At 37.2% G+C, this 20,898-nt stretch overlaps 1 protein-coding gene and 1 pseudogene across 1 annotated transcript; both read right to left on the minus strand.

Moving 5' to 3' along the window:
- Positions 1 to 18: 18 nt before the first annotated feature.
- LOC127636643 (multicilin) lies at positions 19 to 13,842 on the minus strand. Its single transcript, XM_052117301.1, has 5 exons — positions 13,648 to 13,842; positions 6,352 to 6,412; positions 3,179 to 3,249; positions 2,432 to 2,542; positions 19 to 887 (listed from the first exon to the last, which is right to left on the minus strand). The coding sequence occupies exons 1-5, from the start codon at positions 13,840 to 13,842 to the stop codon at positions 189 to 191; spliced, it is 1,137 nt and encodes a 378-aa protein (XP_051973261.1). The 3' UTR covers positions 19 to 188.
- LOC127636390 (ATP-dependent RNA helicase DHX29-like) overlaps positions 12,997 to 20,898 on the minus strand; it is a 17,896-nt pseudogene continuing 9,994 nt past the window's right edge.

Genomic DNA, 20,898 nt, shown 5'->3' on the forward strand with positions numbered 1-20,898 from the left:
TTCACTGGACGCATGCAGAAAGAGCAGCTTTAACTTTTTTTTTAGCTTAGTTTTGGTGGTGAAGAACATAACAGTTTTCTTTCCACCAGCTAGACCAGCACAAACCAGAGTGAAAGAGTTCATGCTGGTCTAAACTTGTCTTTTCACCAGGGTAATACCCACTGAATTCCTTTGATCTATATGATTGTTTAGTCTTCATTAGGAACCCAAAGGAACCTACAAGACCCACTTGGTGTGTGAGAGGTGAATGCCTTTCCGTGTGGGAAAACCTTGGTCCTTACAGTACTGTGCTCCCTGATTGAGATATTAAAGCACATGCCTTTCTCTTGATCGCCGCTTGTGTTGAGACCAGATTTGACGGATGGGGTTTCTGCAACCACATGAAGCCCATGAAAAGCCCCAAATATGTTCACCCTCTCTGCGATCGGGCCTTCAGAGGAGTCTTCAAGACTCTGAGTCAGAGCTGAATCTTCTTTTAGTTGCTGAGGAGCCCATTCGTCTAGGTCCAGCTGTGCTTTCAGATGTTCCAAGTTTAGCTCTACAAGTTCATCATCAAGCCTGGGCCGTTTTGAACCCGAATGATAGTTCAAGTTGGTGTCCTCAGCATCATCTCTATGGGTGCTACCATCTGCATCGAGAAGGTCATGCCAGCTGGACCACAGCTGGCGTTTGACTCCTGATGTTTGACAATGGGTTTCAGTGCTGGTAGAGTCAGTTAAAGGTGTGTAAGAAGGGTCCGATTGTTCTTCTTGAGCCAGTAGAGAGATCAAGGAGTGTTCTGATCCAGTGGAATGCCCCTCAGTTGACTTGGCGTGTGTTTTTAGTGACAATGTCCTTAAGGGTGTAGAGTACAACAATGAGTCTCTCTGGGATGATGTTGTCAATGCCTAGACAGGAAATGGTAACAGAAAACGGGTCATGTGTGGGTGTGACATGGACAGAATATGGAGAGCTTGCTGCCATCTGGCTGCTGATGTTTCACAGATGTGTCTGATAATGTAATATATTCAAATAAGTACATACACATTAAACAGACCCTTAGAGGACAGGGAGAGAATTTATTTTCTAAAATAGTTCAGCGTTTTCTTACAATAGTTTTGCGTTTCCTCGCAATAGATTTAACTATCCTAAACATAATATTTGTGGTAAAATCATAGTAATAATACAGAAAAACTAAAACTATGGTAATAGAAATTATAATAATTCTGCAAAAAAACAAATATCTTCCAACTGTCATGATGACTGCAGTTTTACTACAGTGAAACCATGATACCTGTAAAACAAATTAACCATGTTGTTACTCTAATAAAACTGTGGTAACCATGTTTTTGTTTTTAGATTATAATTTGTATTACCATAGTTTTGGTTTTCCTGCATAATAACTATACTATGGTTTAAGTAAAAATATCATGGTTAAAATATAGTTCAATATATAGTGTTTTCTCTTTGCCTATCATTTAAATGTACTCAGTTTGCAAGTTAGCCAGTTTCACTGCAGCATACTACAAACGTTTTCTCTGAAACCTTCCACCACCCCAGCACCACAGGTCTAGCTAGATCTGCTACATGGTAATTCTGCTAATTATGCAGCAGAATGTCCACATGCTTAACTCAGAATGTATTTGTCGGTTCTAGCAGTAGCAAGTCTCCGAACTTGCTCTGCAACAGCAGCTGCGTAGCTGATCTGGTCTGCCAAGCCCAATATCATATCAGTATGTCATACCCACATTAACATGATCAATCATTCCAAGACTTGTCATGATTTAACTATAGTTACTAAAGTAAATCCAAGGCATGTAAAAGCTAATGTAAGGGAATGCAAAACTATTGCGAGGAAACACAAACCTTCATCAGTTGCATCAGTATTAAAATAGTTTATCTTTTCCCAGCTTAATATGCAGAGTCAACTATAAGCAGGCCATATATTCCTCGATTCCCTCGAAAAGTGTAAATTGAGTGGCTTTGTGATGGCACCAAAACATTCCTCTGTTTGTTTCTCCAGCCCAACCAGCTTAATACAGCAACATTGTTTCAACCAATGGCATGAAGTTGGGGCAGGACTATCTGTTTGTTCAACCAATGGCAGAAGGGGGTTGTTTGGAAAACTGGTTTGAAACCAGTCATTATTTTTTCAATTTCTTTTGGTGACACTAGTGGTGCAGAAATTACATACTTCACCTTTAATGTTTTAGTGAAAATTGGAAATATCTGGGAGTTTTAAAATTGTGATGTTCAGGCCTAGAAAAGTCACGTTAGTATAAATTATTTTTATATTCAGCTTGTTAACATATTAAGCTTGAAATATTTAATTGTCTAGAAATTGCTCTTTATGAGTGTAACCTCTATACAGTTATTTTTAAAACTAATTTTTCCTGGCAATTCATATGTCAAAAGGTGATTTAAATAGACTGATTTTGAAAGGATGCTTTACATCTAGAATTGTGGCATAATGCTCAGCTTGTTTAGCCAGCTTTCTCAGCTGCGTGTTTTTGTTCCTCAAGGCTGATATTTCCTCTTGCTTTCTCCTGAGTGTGGCTTGAAGCTGTGGAGAGACAAAAATGACTATCACTCAATAATACACTTAGTAAAGTATGTGAACACTCACTGGAGAGACGTCAGAGATTATGTGTCTTATCCTGTTCTATTCACACATTGCTCACAAAACAATCACCAAATACATCATGCACAGAATTAACTCAAACTCAGTTTACATACTTAGTCAGGTCACAGTTATTCCATTTCATAAGAAACAATCTATCAGATGCCACACAATCTGAATAGTTTGCTCAGTTATTTGAATTACAAACATAAAGATGGACTGACATCATGTGGTCAGAACACTTATCATGACGAGATAATAATTGTTTGTCTAGTATGAGTCACTAGGCCTCTGAACAAAAAGGAGAAGTGATGGTGCATTATGACACATTGGACATTTTCCGGGTATGTGGAGATCAGAAGATAGAGCATGTACATATTTCCTCATGACTGCTGTTTGCCAGTTCTCTTAAAAGTTTTCTAACGCTTAAGTAGACAATAAAAAATATATAAATAAAGGGTCCAGTTCTGCATCGCCCCAGTTTCTCTCTATCTCTCTCTCACACACACACACACACACACACACACACACACACACACACACACACACACACACACACACACACAAACACATACCTACCTGTCTACTCAGCTCTAGAGAAGTATCCAAGTCTCTGTCGTCTGGAAATTCAATAGGTGGTAAATGTGTGTCTGTGGATAAACATCATTTTGGTAATGAAAATATAAGCAAACAAAACAATTATAAATATATACACATCAATCAACTACAACATTAAAACCAGCTGCCTAATATTGTGCAGGTTTTTTTAGTTTTTTGGTATAATTCTTGAGTAAATTCTAGAGAGTGTGAAAATCCCAGAAGATCAGCAGTTACAGAAATACTCAAATCAGCCCGTCTGGCACCAACAATCATGCCATGCTCCAAATCACTGAGATCACATTTCCCCCAATCTGATGGTTGATGTGAACTTTAACTGAAGCTCCTGACCCGTATCTGCATGATTTTATGCACTGCACGATTTTATGCACTGCACTGCTGCTACACGATTTGCTGATTAGATAAACGCATGGATAATTGTTGGTGCCAGATGGGCTGGTTTGAGTGTTTCTGTAACTGCTGATCTTCATTTTCACACACAACAGTCTCTAGAGTTTACTCCGAATGGTGCCAAAAGCAACAAACATCCAGTGAGCGGCAGTTCTGCAGAGGGAAACACCTTGTTGATGAGAGAGGTCAACAGAGAATGGCCAGACTGGTTTAAACTGACAAAGGCTACAGTAACTCAGATAACCACTCTGTACAATTGTGGTGAGAAAAATATCATCTCAGAATGCTGTTCTGTTTTGGTGGCAAGAGAGGGACCTACACAATATTAGGCAGGTGGTTTTAATGTTGGCTGATATATATATATACAGTGAGGAAAATAAGTATTTGAACACCCTGCTATTTTGCAAGTTCTCCCACTTAGAAATCATGGAGGGGTCTGAAATTGTCATCGTAGGTGCATGTCCACTGTGAGAGACATAATCTAAAAAAAAATCCAGAAATCACAATGTATGATTTTTAACTATTTATTTGTATGATACAGCTGCAAATAAGTATTTGAACACCTGAGAAAATCAATGTTAATATTTGGTACAGTAGCCTTTGTTTGCAATTACAGAGGTCAAACGTTTCCTGTAGTTTTTCACCAGGTTTGCACACACTGCAGGAGGGATTTTGGCCCACTCCTCCACACAGATCTTCTCTAGATCAGTCAGGTTTCTGGGCTGTCGCTGAGAAACACGGAGTTTGAGCTCCCTCCAAAGATTCTCTATTGGGTTTAGGTCTGGAGACTGGCTAGGCCACGCCAGAACCTTGATATGCTTCTTACAGAGCCACTCCTTGGTTATCCTGGCTGTGTGCTTCGGTCATTGTCATGTTGGAAGACCCAGCCTCGACCCATCTTCAATGCTCTAACTGAGGGAAGGAGGTTGTTCCCCAAAATCACGCAATACATGGCCCCGGTCATCCTCTCCTTAATACTGTGCAGTCAGCCCTGTCCCATGTGCAGAAAAACACCCCCAAAGCATGATGCTACCACCCCTGCTTCACAGTAGGGATGGTGTTCTTGGGATGGTACTCATCATTCTTCTTCCTCCAAACACGGTTAGTGGAATTATGACCAAAAAGTAATATTTTGGTCTCATCTGACCACATGACTTTCTCCCGTGACTCCTCTGGATCATCCAAATGGTCATTGGCAAAGTTAAGACGGGCCTTGACATGTGCTGGTTTAAGCAGGGGTACCTTCCGTGCCATGCATGATTTCAAACCATGACGTCTTAGTGTATTACCAACAGTAACCTTGGAAACGGTGGTCCCAGCTCTTTTCAGGTCATTGACCAGCTCCTCCCGTGTAGTTCTGGGCTGATTTCTCACCTTTCTTAGGATCATTGAGACCCCACGAGGTGAGATCTTGCATGGAGCCCCAGTCCGAGGGAGATTGACAGTCATGTTTAGCTTCTTCCATTTTCTAATGATTACTCCAACAGTGGACCTTTTTTCACCAAGCTGCTTGGCAATTTCCCGTAGCCCTTTCCAGCCTTGTGGAGGTGTACAATTTTGTCTCTAGTGTCTTTGGACAGCTCTTTGGTCTTGGCCATGTTAGTAGTTGGATTCTTACTGATTGTATGGGGTGGACAGGTGTCTTTATGCAGCTAACGACCTCAAACAGGTGCATCTAATTTAGGATAATAAATGGAGTGGAGGTGGACATTTTAAAGGCAGACTAACAGGTCTTTGAGGGTCAGAATTCTAGCTGATAGACAGGTGTTCAAATACTTATTTGCAGCTGTATCATACAAATAAATAGTTAAAAAATCATATATTGTGATTTCTGGATTTTTTTTTTTATTATGTCTCTCAAAGTGGACATGCACCTACGATGACAATTTCAGACCCCCCATGATTTCCAAGTGGGAGAACTTGCAAAATAGCAGGGTGTTCAAATACTTATTTTCCTCACTGTATATATATATATATATATATATATATATATATATATATAGAGTTTTATTACTAGTTTAATAATAATAAATTATAATCATATAATTATAAATTACATTATTATTTAATAATAATATTATGATGAAATTTGAAATAATTATAATAGTTATTATTAATCATAATTCGAAATAATGATATTTATTTGTATATTTTAATTAACATAATTAATAAAAACAAAACAACCAACAACAAAATGAAAAATTTTAATGTTTAAATGTGTCAGTATTTTATCTTAAAGTAAACTATATTAAATCACAGACAATTGTGTCAATGAATGATTTGCAGCTGATATCATTTATCTCTTAAAGTCTCATTCAGCAAACTACCAGACAAAAGTTTAGACACAATTTAGTGAGTTTATGCTTCTTATGATCTTAAAGACCTGTTTATCTAAAGGCTTATAAATGCTTGAAATTAGTTTTGTAGACAAGTATTGTGCCTACGCATGCATTTCCTTACAAAACGACAATTTTAATGAATTTTTATTTTATCATGGAGTTGCACTGATGGTGCTGGAAAAGCAGCAAACAAATGTCCAACATAAATTGAAACTCCTTAAAAAGTTCTATGAGGAATCTTAAATATAAGACCGTTATTTGTTAATTGCATACGTCAAATTTTTCCACTCGAGTTATGTTTTGGCAAGTTTATAATTATTCGACAATGAGGAAAATAGTAATAATAAACAATGAGTAGGCGTGTCCAAACTTTTGAGTGGAAGTGTAAATAAAATCCCATCTCACCTGCGGAGAAGTCCAGCAAATCTCCAGTATATGTTTGGTTGACTGGATCTGCTGCATAATCCTGATGATGAAAATAAAAATATAAATTAATAAAATGACACAAATTATGTAACATTTGACTATAACAATATTACCATGAGATAAGGACAATAAGTGTAGAAGCAGGTCTGCATGATGGTGTAGTGATGAGAGTAAGCGCGTGAGATACTTTCCGTTTTGCGGTCAGCGCTGTAGTGACGTCAGAGCGCGACCGTTGTCGTCAGGTGCGTGTATAGCGACGCGTGCCTGGAATCCCCGCGCTTCAGAGCGCCTGTTCAGTCTGCTGCGGGATTTCGGCGCCAACCGACGCTCCGCCCTCAACGCTTTTCTCAATTACTGCGTGGGGTGAGTTTGTTTGCAGTTGCTGTTAACTGTTGTGGACGTTGGAATTCTTGACAGCAGGATTAATACTTTACAAACTGTCCATAACCTGTTTAGCTGTGGTTGCTTTAGGCGTTTTTTCCCCCTCTTTAGGCTAAGTGTAGTTACTATGTTGCCTTATAGCCTTTCTTAGGTATGCCTAATCCAATTTTAGAAGAGAAAGAAAGTTTTAGGGTTTGTAAATCCCTTCCATTACTCCTATATTGCACTATTGAATGTGGTAATAAAGATTCAGTTCAATTTTTAAAGTTTCAAAATAATCCCCAGCAGAGTGATTGTGACCTTAGTGCAAAGTTTTCACCATGAAGGGGTTTATTTTGAGATGAAAACTGACTGACTTTACATTACACCATTTTGTACATGGCTAGCATAGGTGGAGCGTGTGTAAGGCTGGGCCAGGCGTTTGTATTAATTCTTATTAGGTATTGATCGGAAATCCCTTTTGTAGCTCTGGGATAATACTGCTCTTATCTGCACCAGTAAACTGTCTAGGATCAGTTTCCCCACCTCATATACAAACTTTAATTACTAGCGTAAAGGGAACGCTGACTTTAGATCAGTGGCCATGGCCAAATTGATCTTAAACCGTTAACCTCTTGAGTAGGGCTAGTTTACGCCGGTTATGCTCAGAGACACGGCTCACACATGAGCCTGTAGTGTGTATGCGTCCCAACACCCATTTGTTTGGATGTATGGCTATAGATAGCTAGCTAAATCGATGCTAAAAATATTTTAAAGTTGACAATAACTGATCAAGTTTAACTCACATTAAACTAGTTATCTTGTTAAACCGTACTTATCCTTAGGGTTGGCTGAATTAACAGTTTAGCTTTCTTGTTTTTTTTTCCCTGGCTCAGGAGATCTTTGAGTCTGTAAAAAAAAGTCAACAAACTGAAAAAGGTAATGTTTATAATCTGCTTACTACATAGTATTTAATTTGCTGTTATGCCGGTAAAACAAATCATGCATATTTGCTTGCTGTAGCCTAATATTGTGTCACTAAAATAATTATTAATATGAGTAGTCTACTGACATCTGTGTAAATAACAATAATTAACCATTTATTCATTCAGGTTCATCTTCGTATGTAGTGTGAACATTACAGTTGGTAGTGGATGCCATTTAATAAAATATTTTTTCTTGAATGCAGGGGTTAAATTAAGATTTCGGAGGTGGGGAACCTTAAAATCATGTGATTGCTGTTATAACATCCATTCAATTAAAAATATGCAGATAGGCATATGCCTATTTCTTGGAATATAATTTTTTCTCTATCAATTGAATCTCTTTGACTGTGATTCTGTTATAGGCCTAATTTTGTCTGTCACTATTTAACTTGATTGTGAAAATAATCCTATTTGATATAGTATAATGACAAAAAAAAAAAAAAGAAAAAAAGATATATATAAAGATATCAGATTTTATAAAAATCAGATGACAGATGGGACAAGTTTATCTTCTTCTTGCCCAAGGTGAGGTGGCATCTTTCCTTTGATCATGCTAAACTATCCACTGTTACTGCGGAGACATAGTGTGTGTGGAGGCTTCACGCTATTCTCCGCGGCATCCACGCACCTCCACTGAGAGCAAAAACCACACATTATAGTGACCACGTGGAGGTTAACCCAACGTGACTCTACCCACCCTAGCAACCGGGCCAATTGGTTGTTTAAGTAGCCTGTCACGTAAATGCATTTTTAAGGGGTATACTGTACAGCTTTAAAATAAACTAAGCAAACTTGCTACTGCATATTGATCTTCGAATTGCGTGAGCAGTTGATTCCATAATGTACTTCGGGATTTCTATGAATTAGAGATCGGACCACAGAACAATAGAGAAGCGGAACGCACGTCTGTATGGGGGGTGCACGTTTCACTCCCTTCTTGAATAGCTGCCTGTACCATGCGGCAACTGACTAGAGCGAAACATAATGAACTTCAAAGGTTTCTGAGCAAGTGTACTTGTGAAATGGAGCCAGGACGTTTGAAATGTGTCAAACAAATACTGTGTTGGAAAGCAAAAGCAAAAAGTCAAGTGTCTAAACTTTTTTCTGGTAGTTTACGGAATGACACTTTAAGACAGTGGTTCTCAACCGGTGGGGGGGCGCGAGTAGGCTACAATGGAAGGGAAAAAAAACTGGAAAAAGAATTTTTTGGGCACATTTTTTTTATCACTAAACTACTGTCATAAAAAGTTATAGTTTTGTATATACATAACTCCTGAATACAAATTAAAATGTGTTTGGACTGATTTAAAAAAAAAAGTTTTGAACAAATTTGATTGGTTTGTCGATAGTGAGCGCAAATGCAGGTGATAAGCATAAGCGGTTTCATTAAGCGAGTCATTGAGTCGTTCATTCAAATGATTCGTTCAAACGGCCGATTCATCAAGAATGAGACAGATGTTTGTGAATGGGTCATTGAATCTTTGTCTCAACCGATTCGTTCACAACACTGAATCATTCAAAACACGATTGAGTATTGCTGTGAGATGCGCTATGGCTATGCTGTGATCTTTGTTTGGATTCATCGGATCTATTTTCGCTGCTAAAATAGACCAAAACTGTCATTATTTCGTCTAAAATGTAAGTGACTTAATATTATTAACTTGGTTGAACTGTCATATGAAATCAGTGTCACATTTTCAATCGTGAGGGGATGGTAAATTAAGTGATGATCAATTGTCAGCTCTCTTGGTCGTCAGGTCGTGTGACGTATGTTGCTGAACTGTATTCAAATGTTATAAATATAAAAACACCACATTTTGAAATGTAACTGCAGTATGTCAATTTAGTTTATTTGTGTGTGCTGCGCTCATAGACTTTAGAAAATGGCGCTCATTTGTTTGATTTCAACCTGTCTTTGCAAGGCCGCGAAACTCATATTTTGCTCCTTGCAGACAAAGTGCACGCCTTCACACAAAAACTAGACATCTGGCATGGCCGCATCAGTCGAGGGAACTGCGACATGTTCCCCACCCAGCCTTGCAGACTTTATCACTGATGCAGGCACGTCACACGATTTCTCCTCCCTATTTCAATCAGCGTCTGAGCACCTGTCAGCAACGAGAAAACAATTTGCGATGTACTTTAAAGAGGATTATCGCTCTTTTGCGTGGGTTCGAGATCCGTTTGTGTGCACAGCAAACGAGCTATCAATTGATATGCAGGAACAGCTTATTGAGCTGAAGAGTGACAGTAGACTGAAGGAACTCTTTAGCTCCTGCCCTCTTTCGTCATTCTGGGCAGCATTGATGCAGGAATACCCTGAATTCTGTGACGTCGCCTTGAGGATTCTCCTTCCTTTCGCGTCGACATATTTGTGTGAGGCAGGATTCTCAAAAATGACTGCACTCAAAACGAAATACCGCAATCGTGCACAAATCGAGGATGATTTGAGGCTATGTTTATGAAACATTGAGCCAAGAATTGAGGATCTTTGCAAGGCAAAGCAGGCTCAGGTCTCACATTAACATCACCTACCAGCAAGCTTCTGTAAAAAATGCAGATGATGCCTATTATTAGGCCTAGTAATAATAACAATAATAAAGCATAAATTAATATCAGAGGTCTGGTGCCAATTCCCAATTATAGCAATAGCCTAGTAATGATAATAGGCCTGCTGATGATGATGATAATAATAATAATAATAATAACAACAATAAAGCATGTAACCTCATATAATTATATAGCAATAGCCTAGTAATGATGATAGGCCTACTACTACTCATAATAATAATAATAATGCCTGCAAGCTCACATTAGAAGTCTGGTGCTACTGCCAATTATAATAATAATAATAATAATAATAATAATAATAATAACAACAATAAAGCATGGGGCAGGGCAGGGCGGGGGGCACTGGGGCCCCAACTGCAATGAACCAGCTTTGGGGGGGCCCAGCTTGCAAAAGGTTGAGAACCCCTGCTTTAAGAGATAAATGATATCAGCTGCAAATCATTCTTTGACACAATTGTCTGAGATTTAATGTAGTTTACCTTAAGATAAAATACTGACACAAGCAAAAGTGCCGGACCGTTGCAGCCCAATTTAAGCCTTGACTGAATATATGACTCCAGATGATAATACATTTATTTAAATTTGTTATTATTATTATTTTATTATTATTATTATTATAAGCCTATTATTATAAACTATGGTATGTTTACCCTCCGCCTATGATGGCTAGTCTAATTATCTACATAAATAAATGGACATTATTGATTTGAATTTATACAATTTTATTTTTTTTTGTAAGAAAGAGGCAAGCAACATTCCAGGGATGAAACAATAAAACGCTCTGCATTGCATAATATGTAGCTCATGACCACTAAAGTAAGGAAACAATTTCTATTCTTCTTCAGATTGACCCACTGCTTGAGAGAAGTGTGTGTGCTGTAAATGGCTTTGTGTTCAAATGGAAAGATCACTCAACATTAAAAGTGAGGCACCAATAAAGTGAATCATAACTGTTAAGATTTCCTTTCAGGAAACACATTCATGTAAAGTTATTTATTACTCTGTTTAATTGCCTGTAGGCTTTTAAAACAGACAAAGTCCTTAATTTGGAGCCAGGCACCATCGATTACTGTAATTAAGACTATAAAGGACAGGCTATCAGTAATATAGTGAGACCTAATGCTGTCTTACATCACATTAAAGTTTTGCATTAGTGCGTTTAGGTCAATTAGGTGCGTTTTTTTTTTTTTTTATATTTATATATCGTATCATTTGATGCTATTTAAATAACATCAGTTAATATTCTGGCAAATTTACTGTTTTTGAAACTTTGGTAAGCAAACTGTATAGCATGGACATCTTAACTAGAAATTTGTACAATTTGAACTAGAAAAGAAAGAAAATTCTTACATTTTACACCAATTACCATTTATCAGTTAAAGTTCAAATATGTTTACAACTCTTAATCACCATTTTATTGACTACCTAATGCATTACATCTGTGTACTTATTAAATGTGAACAATTTATCATCAAACTTTCACATTTTAGATAAACAGACAGACAGATAACTCAGACAGACAGATATATATAGTCAGACAGTCAGATAGACAGACACAGATTATAACAGGGTTAAAATGGGAAAAGAGGAGGCGGGAACTGGATGAACCATCAATGTAATACTTAATGTAAAATTAAAACATAAAGACAAAAGACAAAACACAAACGCACACACGGCAGCTGTGTGTGGCTCTCTCTTTCTCCCGAACTGCTGCATCCGGCTGCCTTTGTCGCTCTCCTCGGCTGATTAGCCCGATTGGGGGTCGGGCGTGCGTACTTACGGTCCCGCCCTCCTCCTCGTCACACAGATATATAGTCAGACAGACATATACTGTAGATTACACAGTCAGAAATACAGACAGACTGTTATATAGACAGGCAGATATACAGTATAGACAGATTTATATAGTCAGACAGATATACAGTATAGACAGACAGACATTTATATAGTCAGACAGATATACAGTATAGACAGACAGACATATTGATTACACAGACAGACAGACACTGTAGATTAGTATATGCTGTATAATGTTATTCTGAGATGCGGGTTGGTGTTGTTTTGGCAGAACGAGGGGAACCTACACAATTTTAATGTTGTGGCTGATCGGTGTATGTTACAGAGACAGACAGACAGTTATACAGATAGACAGACAATTAGGTGGAATTACCTATTTTAATCTTCAATCTTTTTAGAATATAGGTATATATTTCTTCAATTCTCTATTGCATATTTCACTAAGAAATGCTGACACCATTCATCACCAAAGCAATGATAATTTGTTTTATGTTACCTTACCTTAAAATGGAAATGAACTTTACTTTAAATTGAATAACTCAATCTGTTTTTATATGAAAATGATGGTCAAGCTTGAGACAAGGATATCTTTACCAGTTATTGAATTCAAATATTTACAAGTATGTAAATTTGATATCTCATTCACTTTTATCAGTAACAAAGCAATTACATTATCACCACAAGACTGCTTGTCTGCATTCAAACCAGCCTGTCAAACCCTGTCATAAAACACAATATGGCCAAAATTAAACCAAACTCATATGTACTTGTTGAACATGTAATGAATTTGATTACAACCCTACTGCATGTCGTAGCATTCAAGTTTTATTTTCACTGGAATTAAAAGACCAAACCTGTTAATTAGAAGGGACACCCCACATACTTTAAGCCAAGAAGAATATCACAAGCATTTTGTTTGTGTTAAAACATTATTTTAATTCCTGTTTGGCAGTACAATTTACATTCAAACCCCTCAATGAGGTTTGTCATCATTACACTTATATTGCCTTGCAAAGGCAAAACGCAGTAACTACACATTTTGCCAAATTTATTTATGACTGAAATCAGGATTTTTAGATTATGATATGTCCTGAATGAAATTTGAATGATGTCAAACAACACAATGTGTGTGTTCACAATATATTTTAAAAAGACAAACGTGTTAGGTTAGATTTTTTCAAAACATTTCAATCTCAAAATGAAACTCAATTTAAAATGGAATGTTGATAAAAAGTTTCTTAATAAAAAGAAAACGTAGTAGTTTTGTAGTAGTAGCCTAGAAGTACCAATAACTGAATAAATGGCACCTTAAAAGGCAGCTGCTAATGTTTGTTATATACAATAACAGGAGTTAATGGAAATAACAGAGTTATCTTACCGTTTGGCAAACTATATTATGATGCATCAGTGCACTTGCCAAAAAGCTATTAATGCAAATCATTCAACTATCAAAGAATGACTAATCCATGAGAAGCCTGACATTAATGGGTAGTTAATATTATCAGATAATATTTATATCACTCTTAAAATTGTCTCCCTGAGCGGTCTCAATCACACACACCACCCGTTCCTGAATGTCCAGAGATGGTGTGCAGAGGATATGGCCCACGCTGTCATACAGACCTGCAGTCAACACGGCATTGAGAACAGAGATGTCTTGCTTTGAGAGCGAGCCCAGGGCTGTAGGCTCAGAGGTGGGCCGAGGGCGGCTATTTCGGCCAGACTTAGAAGTGATGAAACCTGCCTGATCCACCATCCTGATAAGTTCATGCTACACATCCTGATAAACAACATCAAAGAATGAAAATAAATTGCTGTTACAATAAGGCACCAACAATGGAAGTGAATGAGGCCAATCCTGTATTTTAATACACAAATGTAGAAGTATATCAACAAGATGTAAACAATATACTGTATGTGTTAACATGATTTTAGTGTGATAAAATCACTTACTAACCTTATCTGTACAAGTTATATCCAATACTACAACTTTGTTGTCATGACAATGAAACCCTTTAATCCTGGCACTGGATATAATTTTACACAGATAAGATTAGTAATCGGGTTAGTAACTGTAGCTATTTTTTTTTTTTTTAAATAAACAATGAGCAATCCTTTTGTTTAAAATGGTATAAATGTTTTTTTTTTTTTAAGTTAAACTAAAAACAAAAATGTTATTTTTTGGAAAAGTAGATTTTAACATTTGTTAGATTGTGATGACTGCACTGAGAATCGTATGAGAACTTCACCTCAATGGTCATTTGGGTAGTGCAATTCAGGAAGTGTCTCCTGCAGTAGTTCATCTCAGCTTGTGTTCCCTCTCTCCGTGCATTAGTCCACCTGTAAAAACACCAACAACTTCAGTACCAGTTATTTTTCATTCTATAGCTATTGACACAAATCTCTATTAAAGTATGGTTTTGTATGATGTGTAATACCCAAGGTAAGCATTGAAGATGGTCTGCTAGAGCAGATTTCGCAAGGTCGGCCTCTTCCTTTCTGTTTATAGGTGTTGTAAAGGGTGACTGCTCTGATATGCTGCTGCAGTGGTGACCTGCATGTTAAACAAACAACAAAAAAACTTGTTCAAAATACACCGGGTATATGTCGCCACATTTTTTTAATTTTCCTTTCGTCTGTACTGTATGTAGGCCTACCACAGCTCAGCTATATGTGTCACTGAAAACCAATCAAATTAGTTACTCGACAAAAGTGCATTATTGTTACTTAGCAACAGCATTCTTTGACAAAAGCTGTCCAATCCTTTACAAGGAATGTTTTAAGTAGTAACCAATAAAAATATGTTTTACAATCTACCCGCCACTGTGGCTGGTATACAAGGCAAAGCCACTTTGAAAAAGTACCCGCCATTGGCTGGTGGCGGGTGCTAATTTCCCACCCTGGTTTGTGAGTATTTTTGCAGTATTACTGTAGGTATTCCACTCACAATGTGTTCCAGGCAGCCAAAGATGATCATCTTCCCGATTTTGACATTGACTGGAAGGGTTGCCAAATTATGTCCAAGAGGTGTCAGGGTGTGTCAATCTTGCTGACATGCGCCAATCTTCCTCAGCAAACTGACAGCGTTACACACGGCCTGCTGCTGAGGGGCGTCCAGAGCTTGACACAAGAAATCCTCTGGAGAGCCTTATTCACACTTCTGTTCAGACACACAGATTTGACAGAGAAGTGAGTGTGATAAATCAGTTGAACGGAAGAAAGAAAAATCAAGAACAAAATGCTGTTCTATGTATGGATGTGCACGATTAATCGACTAGTCTAGTTCTTGAACTGCACAAATTAGTCAAGTAAAAACACTATTCAAAATATTCTAAAACCAATTGCAACACTGCCTGCTATTGTCAATAATAGGGGCAGTCTACTTTACAAACTGGTTTCTATATAAGATCTGGTTGAGTGCAACATTTTTTACTTATGAGTTCACTTAAGCATTAAAAGAAAAGTACTAGTTGAAGTTAGCTTATTTTGAAAATGTCATGAGTACGTGTCATGTTTGTTATTCTAAAAGGATAATTCACCCCACAATGAAAATTCTCATCATTTACTCACACTCATGCCATCCCAGATGTGTATGACTTTCTTTCTTCTGATGAACACAAATTAAGATTTTTAGAAGAATATTTCAGCTCTGTAGGTCCATACAATGCAAGTGAATGGGTACCAAACTTTAGAGCTCCATAAAACTAATAAAGGCAACATAAACGTAATTCATAAGACTCCAGTTTTTTAATCCATGTCCTCTGAAGTGATCCAATCGATTTTTGTGTGAGAACAGACTAAAATATAACTCCTTTTTCACTGTACATTTTGCTGTTGCATTCTTGCTAGTGCTTGACGCATGTGCAGTGCGCTAGATGGAGTGTAATCAAGCTTAAAATCGTGATCACTAAAGAGACTGATGTATAGTGGAAAAGGAGTTATATTTTGGTCTGTTACCATCACCCAAAATGGATTGTATCGCTGTAGAAGACATATGGATTACTTTTATGCTATTGTTATGTGCTTTTTGGAGCTTCAAAGTTTAAGCCACCATTCACTTGCATTGTATGAACCTACAAAGCTTAAATATTCAAAAAAATCTTTGTGTTCAGCAGAAGAAAGTCATACACATCTGGGATGGAATGAGGGTGAGTAAATGATGAGAGAATTTTCATTTTTGACTTAACTATCCCTTTAAATTACATTGAAATTATAATATAACATAATATAAAAATAATATTATATATATATATATGAATATAATATAAATACAGTGAGGAAAATAAGTATTTGAACACCCTGCTATTTTGCAAGTTCTCCCACTTGGAAATCATGGAGGGGTCTGAAATTGTCATCGTGAGGTGCATGTCCACTGTGAGAGACATAATCTAAAAAAAAAATCCAGAAATCACAATGTATGATTTTTTAACTATTTATTTGTATGATACAGCTGCAAATAAGTATTTGAACACCTGTCTATCAGCTAGAATTCTGACCCTCAAAGACCTGTTAGTCTGCCTTTAAAATGTCCACCTCCACTCCATTTATTATCCTAAATTAGATGCACCTGTTTGAGGTCGTTAGCTGCATAAAGACACCTGTCCACCCCATACAATCAGTAAGAATCCAACTACTAACATGGCCAAAACCAAAGAGCTGTCCATAGACACTAGAGACAAAATCATACACCTCCACAAGGCTGGAAAGGGCTACGGGGAAATTGCCAAGCAGCTTGGTGAAAAAAGGTCCACTGTTGGAGCAATCATTAGAAAATGGAAGAAGCTAAACATGACTGTCAATCTCCCTCGGACTGGGGCTCCATGCAAGATCTCACCTCGTGGGGTCTCAATGATCCTAAGAAAGGTGAGAAATCAAGGTTACTGTTGGTAATACACTAAGACGTCATGGTTTGAAATCATGCATGGCACAGAAGGTTCCCCTGCTTAAACCAGCACATGACAAGGCCCGTCTTAAGTTTGCCAATGACCATTTGGAAGATCCAGAGGAGTCATGGGAGAAAGTCATGTGGTCAGATGAGACCAAAATATAACTTTTTTGTCATAATTCCACTAACCGTGTTTGGAGGAAGAAGAATGATGAGTACCATCCCAAGAACACCATCCCTACTGTGAAGCATGGGGGTGGTAGCATCATGCTTTGGGGGTGTTTTTCTGCACGAGACAGGGCGACTGCACTGTATTAAGGAGAGGATGACCGGGGCCATGTATTGCGAGATTTTGGGGAACAACCTCCTTCCATCAGTTAGAGCATTGAAGATGGGTCGAGGCTGGGTCTTCCAACATGACAATGACCCGAAGCACACAGCCAGGATAACCAAGAAGTGGCTCTGTAAGAAGCATATCAAGGTTCTGGCGTGGCCTAGCCAGTCTCCAGACCTAAACCCAATAGAGAATCTTTGGAGGGAGCTCAAACTCCGTGTTTCTCAGCGACAGCCCAGAAACCTGACTGATCTAGAGAAGATCTGTGTGGAGGAGTGGGCCAAAATCCCTCCTGCAGTGTGTGCAAACCTGGTGAAAAACTACAGGAAACGTTTGACCTCTGTAATTGCAAACAAAGGCTACTGTACCAAATATTAACATTGATTTTCTCAGGTGTTCAAATACTTATTTGCAGCTGTATCATACAAATAAATAGTTAAAAAATCATACATTGTGATTTCTGGATTTTTTTTTTTAGATTATGTCTCTCACAGTGGACATGCACCTACGATGACAATTTCAGACCCCTCCATGATTTCTAAGTGGGAGAACTTGCAAAATAGCAGGGTGTTCAAATACTTATTTTCCTCACTGTATAATGTTTTATTAAAATAAAATATAATCATTATTTGTACAAATAAGTACTCTATTACAAAATATTTCAAATGCCCATCTCTGCCTCTAGTAATTTGAAGAGATAAAGTACATAACATAATATGAAGACAAAGTTCTCAGGGATGGAGTAGTCGATAAAACTACTAAACCTGGGGAAAAGAAAAAAGAAACATGTCAAAAAAATCTCCAACCCAAGTGGATCACAATAATAATACAAATAATAGTTATAATAAATGTGTGAAAGTGAAGAAACACACACACTGGCGGCCAAAAGTTTGGAATAATGTAGAGATTTTGCTCTTATGGAAATAAATTGGTACTTTTATTCACCAAAGTGGCATTCAACTGATCACAATGTACATTCAGGACATAAATAACATGAACATATATTATTACAATTTGAGAAACAAATATTTTCAGAACTTCTTAAACTACTTCAAAGAGTTCTCATCAGAAAATCCTCCACACGCAGCAATGACAACTTTGCAGATCCTTGAGATTCAAGCTGTCAGTTTGTCCAGATACTCAGGTGATATTTCACCTCACACTTCCTGTAACACTTGCCATAGATGTGTCTGTCTTATCGGTTATTTCTCACACACCTTAGAGTCTATCTGATCCCACAAAAGCTCAATGGATTTAAGATCCATAACACTCTTTTCCAATGATCTGTTGTTCAATGTCTGTGTTTCTTTGCCCACTATAACCTTTTCTTTTTGATTTTCTGTTTCTAAAGTGTCTTTTTCTTTGCAATTCTTCCCATAAGTCCTGCACCCCTGAGTCTTCTCTTTACTGTTGTACATGAAACTGGTGTTGAGTGGGTAGAATTCAATGAAGCTGTCAGCTGAGGACATGTGAAGCGTCTATTTCTCAAACTAGAGACTCTGATGTACTTATCCTCTTGTTTAGTTGTACATCTGGCCTTCCACATCTCTTTCTGTCCTTGTTAGAGCCAGTTGTCCTTTGTCTTTGAAGACTGCAATGTACACCTTTGTATGAAATCTTCAGTTTATGGCAATTTCAAGCATTGTATAGTCTTCATTCCTCAAAACAATGATTGACTGATGAGATTCTAGAGAAAGCTGTTTCTTATTTGCCATTTTTTACCTAATATTGACCTTAAGACATGCCAGTCTATTGCATACTGTGGCAACTCAAAGACAATATTAAGCTTCATTTAATGAACCAAATAGCTTTCAGCTGTGTTTGATATAATGACAAGTGATTTTCTAGTATTAAATTAGCAATTTATCATGATTACTCAAGGATAAGGTATTAGAGTGATGACTGCTGGAAATGAGGCCTGTCTAGATTTGATTAAAAAAAAATTCAAATAGTGATGGTGCTGTTTTTTACATCAGTAATGTCCTGACTATACTTTGTGATCAGTTGAATGCCACTTTAGTGAATTAAAGTACAAATTTCCTTCCAAACCAGCTAAATCTGTACATTATTTCAAACTTTTGGCCACCAGTGTATATTACTATTGTATAATAAAGAATTATAAAATAATAATGTATATTGTTGAATTTCCTTTACAGTCACACAGCATTTCAATTCAGAGCATTGCAGAGAGTAAAGTGGCTTTGCAAGTATTTTAAAGCTTGGGTACATAACACTACTGTGGCACCAGTATGAACCATATTATACCTGAATTTGGGGTACAGGCAGAAACAGAATCCCTCTCATACATGTCGTGCCTCTGGAGAGCACTGGCTTTACTCACAAACATCTCCACCAGAGAACTCATCTGACTGCTCTCATGGTATCTAAAACCAAAAATAGATGATAACCGTTACAATTAAAGACAACTGTTGATTTGCCCTAAGATGATATGAAACAGCATAGTCATCAAAAGTATTTGCTGTGGATTATTTTTCCAGTCCTGGCTTACCGATTCTCTTTCATTTTTCCTGTGTCAATGATAAAGACAATGTCAGGAATGGTGACCAGAGTGACCAGAACTAGCAAGACTTTGATAGATCTTATTTTTTACTAATAGGGAAGAGCGTATTCTAAAACATTATAATCTACTGACAGGTTTATCAGACCATAATATGGTATTAACAGTAAGGAAATTAACTAAACAATGACTAAACGGATTCAAAATCCAGAGACCAGATAGAATTAAGTTTGGGATACCGAAATCTAAAGTAGATTCAATTTGAAATAGAGATTAATAATGCTGATTTGGATAATATATTACAGATAAATGAGGGGAACGTGTTATACTTCCTTAACTGAATCTGTAACTGATTTGGTAAACAAATATTATACTCCTTTGAAATGCTCAAGGAAAAAAGTATCATTCAACAGCAAAAGATGTTTACAATTTAGATATTAATTTGATAAAAAAAATTTGCTCCGTGATGATAGTTCCATTAACTCATTTGACAAATGTATCAATTAGAGACTGTGTTTTCCCCAATACATGGAAAAAGGCTGTAGTTACACCTCTCTTTAAATCAGGGGATCCAAGCCTGATTTCAAATTATCGACCAATATCAATCTTGCCGGTTATGTCAAAGGTTTTGGAGAAGGTTGTGGATGAACAATTACTAAACTATCTAGAGAGTAATAACCTCCTACATAAACATCAATTTGGTTTTAGAGCCCAGCATTCCACCGAAACAGCTATATGCTATTTCTTGGAAAAAGCTAGACATTCTCTGGATCAGGGACATGTGATGGGAGCAGTATTCATTGACCTAAAAAAGGCATTTGACACAGTTAACCACACTATTCTTTTATCTAAATTGAGTGCATTTAATTTTAGTAAACGTTCAATTGAGTGGTTTACCTCTTATTTAAATCTAAGAGATCAGTGTGTTAAAATTGGGGATACAAAATCATTGTTTATGAGAAACAAAATGGGCTTACCACAAGGCTCAATTTTAGGCCCCTTGCTTTTTAGTTTGTTTATAAATGACCTACCTTGTTGTTGTCCAGATGTTGAATGTCAGCTTTATGCTGATGAC

This window comes from Xyrauchen texanus, chromosome 44 (genome assembly GCF_025860055.1).
Source record: "Xyrauchen texanus isolate HMW12.3.18 chromosome 44, RBS_HiC_50CHRs, whole genome shotgun sequence".
NCBI lineage: Eukaryota > Metazoa > Chordata > Actinopteri > Cypriniformes > Catostomidae > Xyrauchen > Xyrauchen texanus.

What these genes read in the sequence shown, in the direction of transcription:
- LOC127636643 (XM_052117301.1), bottom strand. Translation starts at nt 13,842, where the DNA reads ATGGTGGATCAGGCAGGTTTCATCACTTCTAAGTCTGGCCGAAATAGC. An exon ending in TGGACATTCAGGAACGGGTG is followed by an intron (nt 6,413 to 13,647) that starts GTGTGTGTGATT and finishes TTTCATCATCAG; the next exon opens with GATTATGCAGCAGATCCAGT. An exon ending in ATTATGCCACAATTCTAGAT is followed by an intron (nt 888 to 2,431) that starts GTAAAGCATCCT and finishes TTTCCTGTCTAG; the next exon opens with GCATTGACAACATCATCCCA.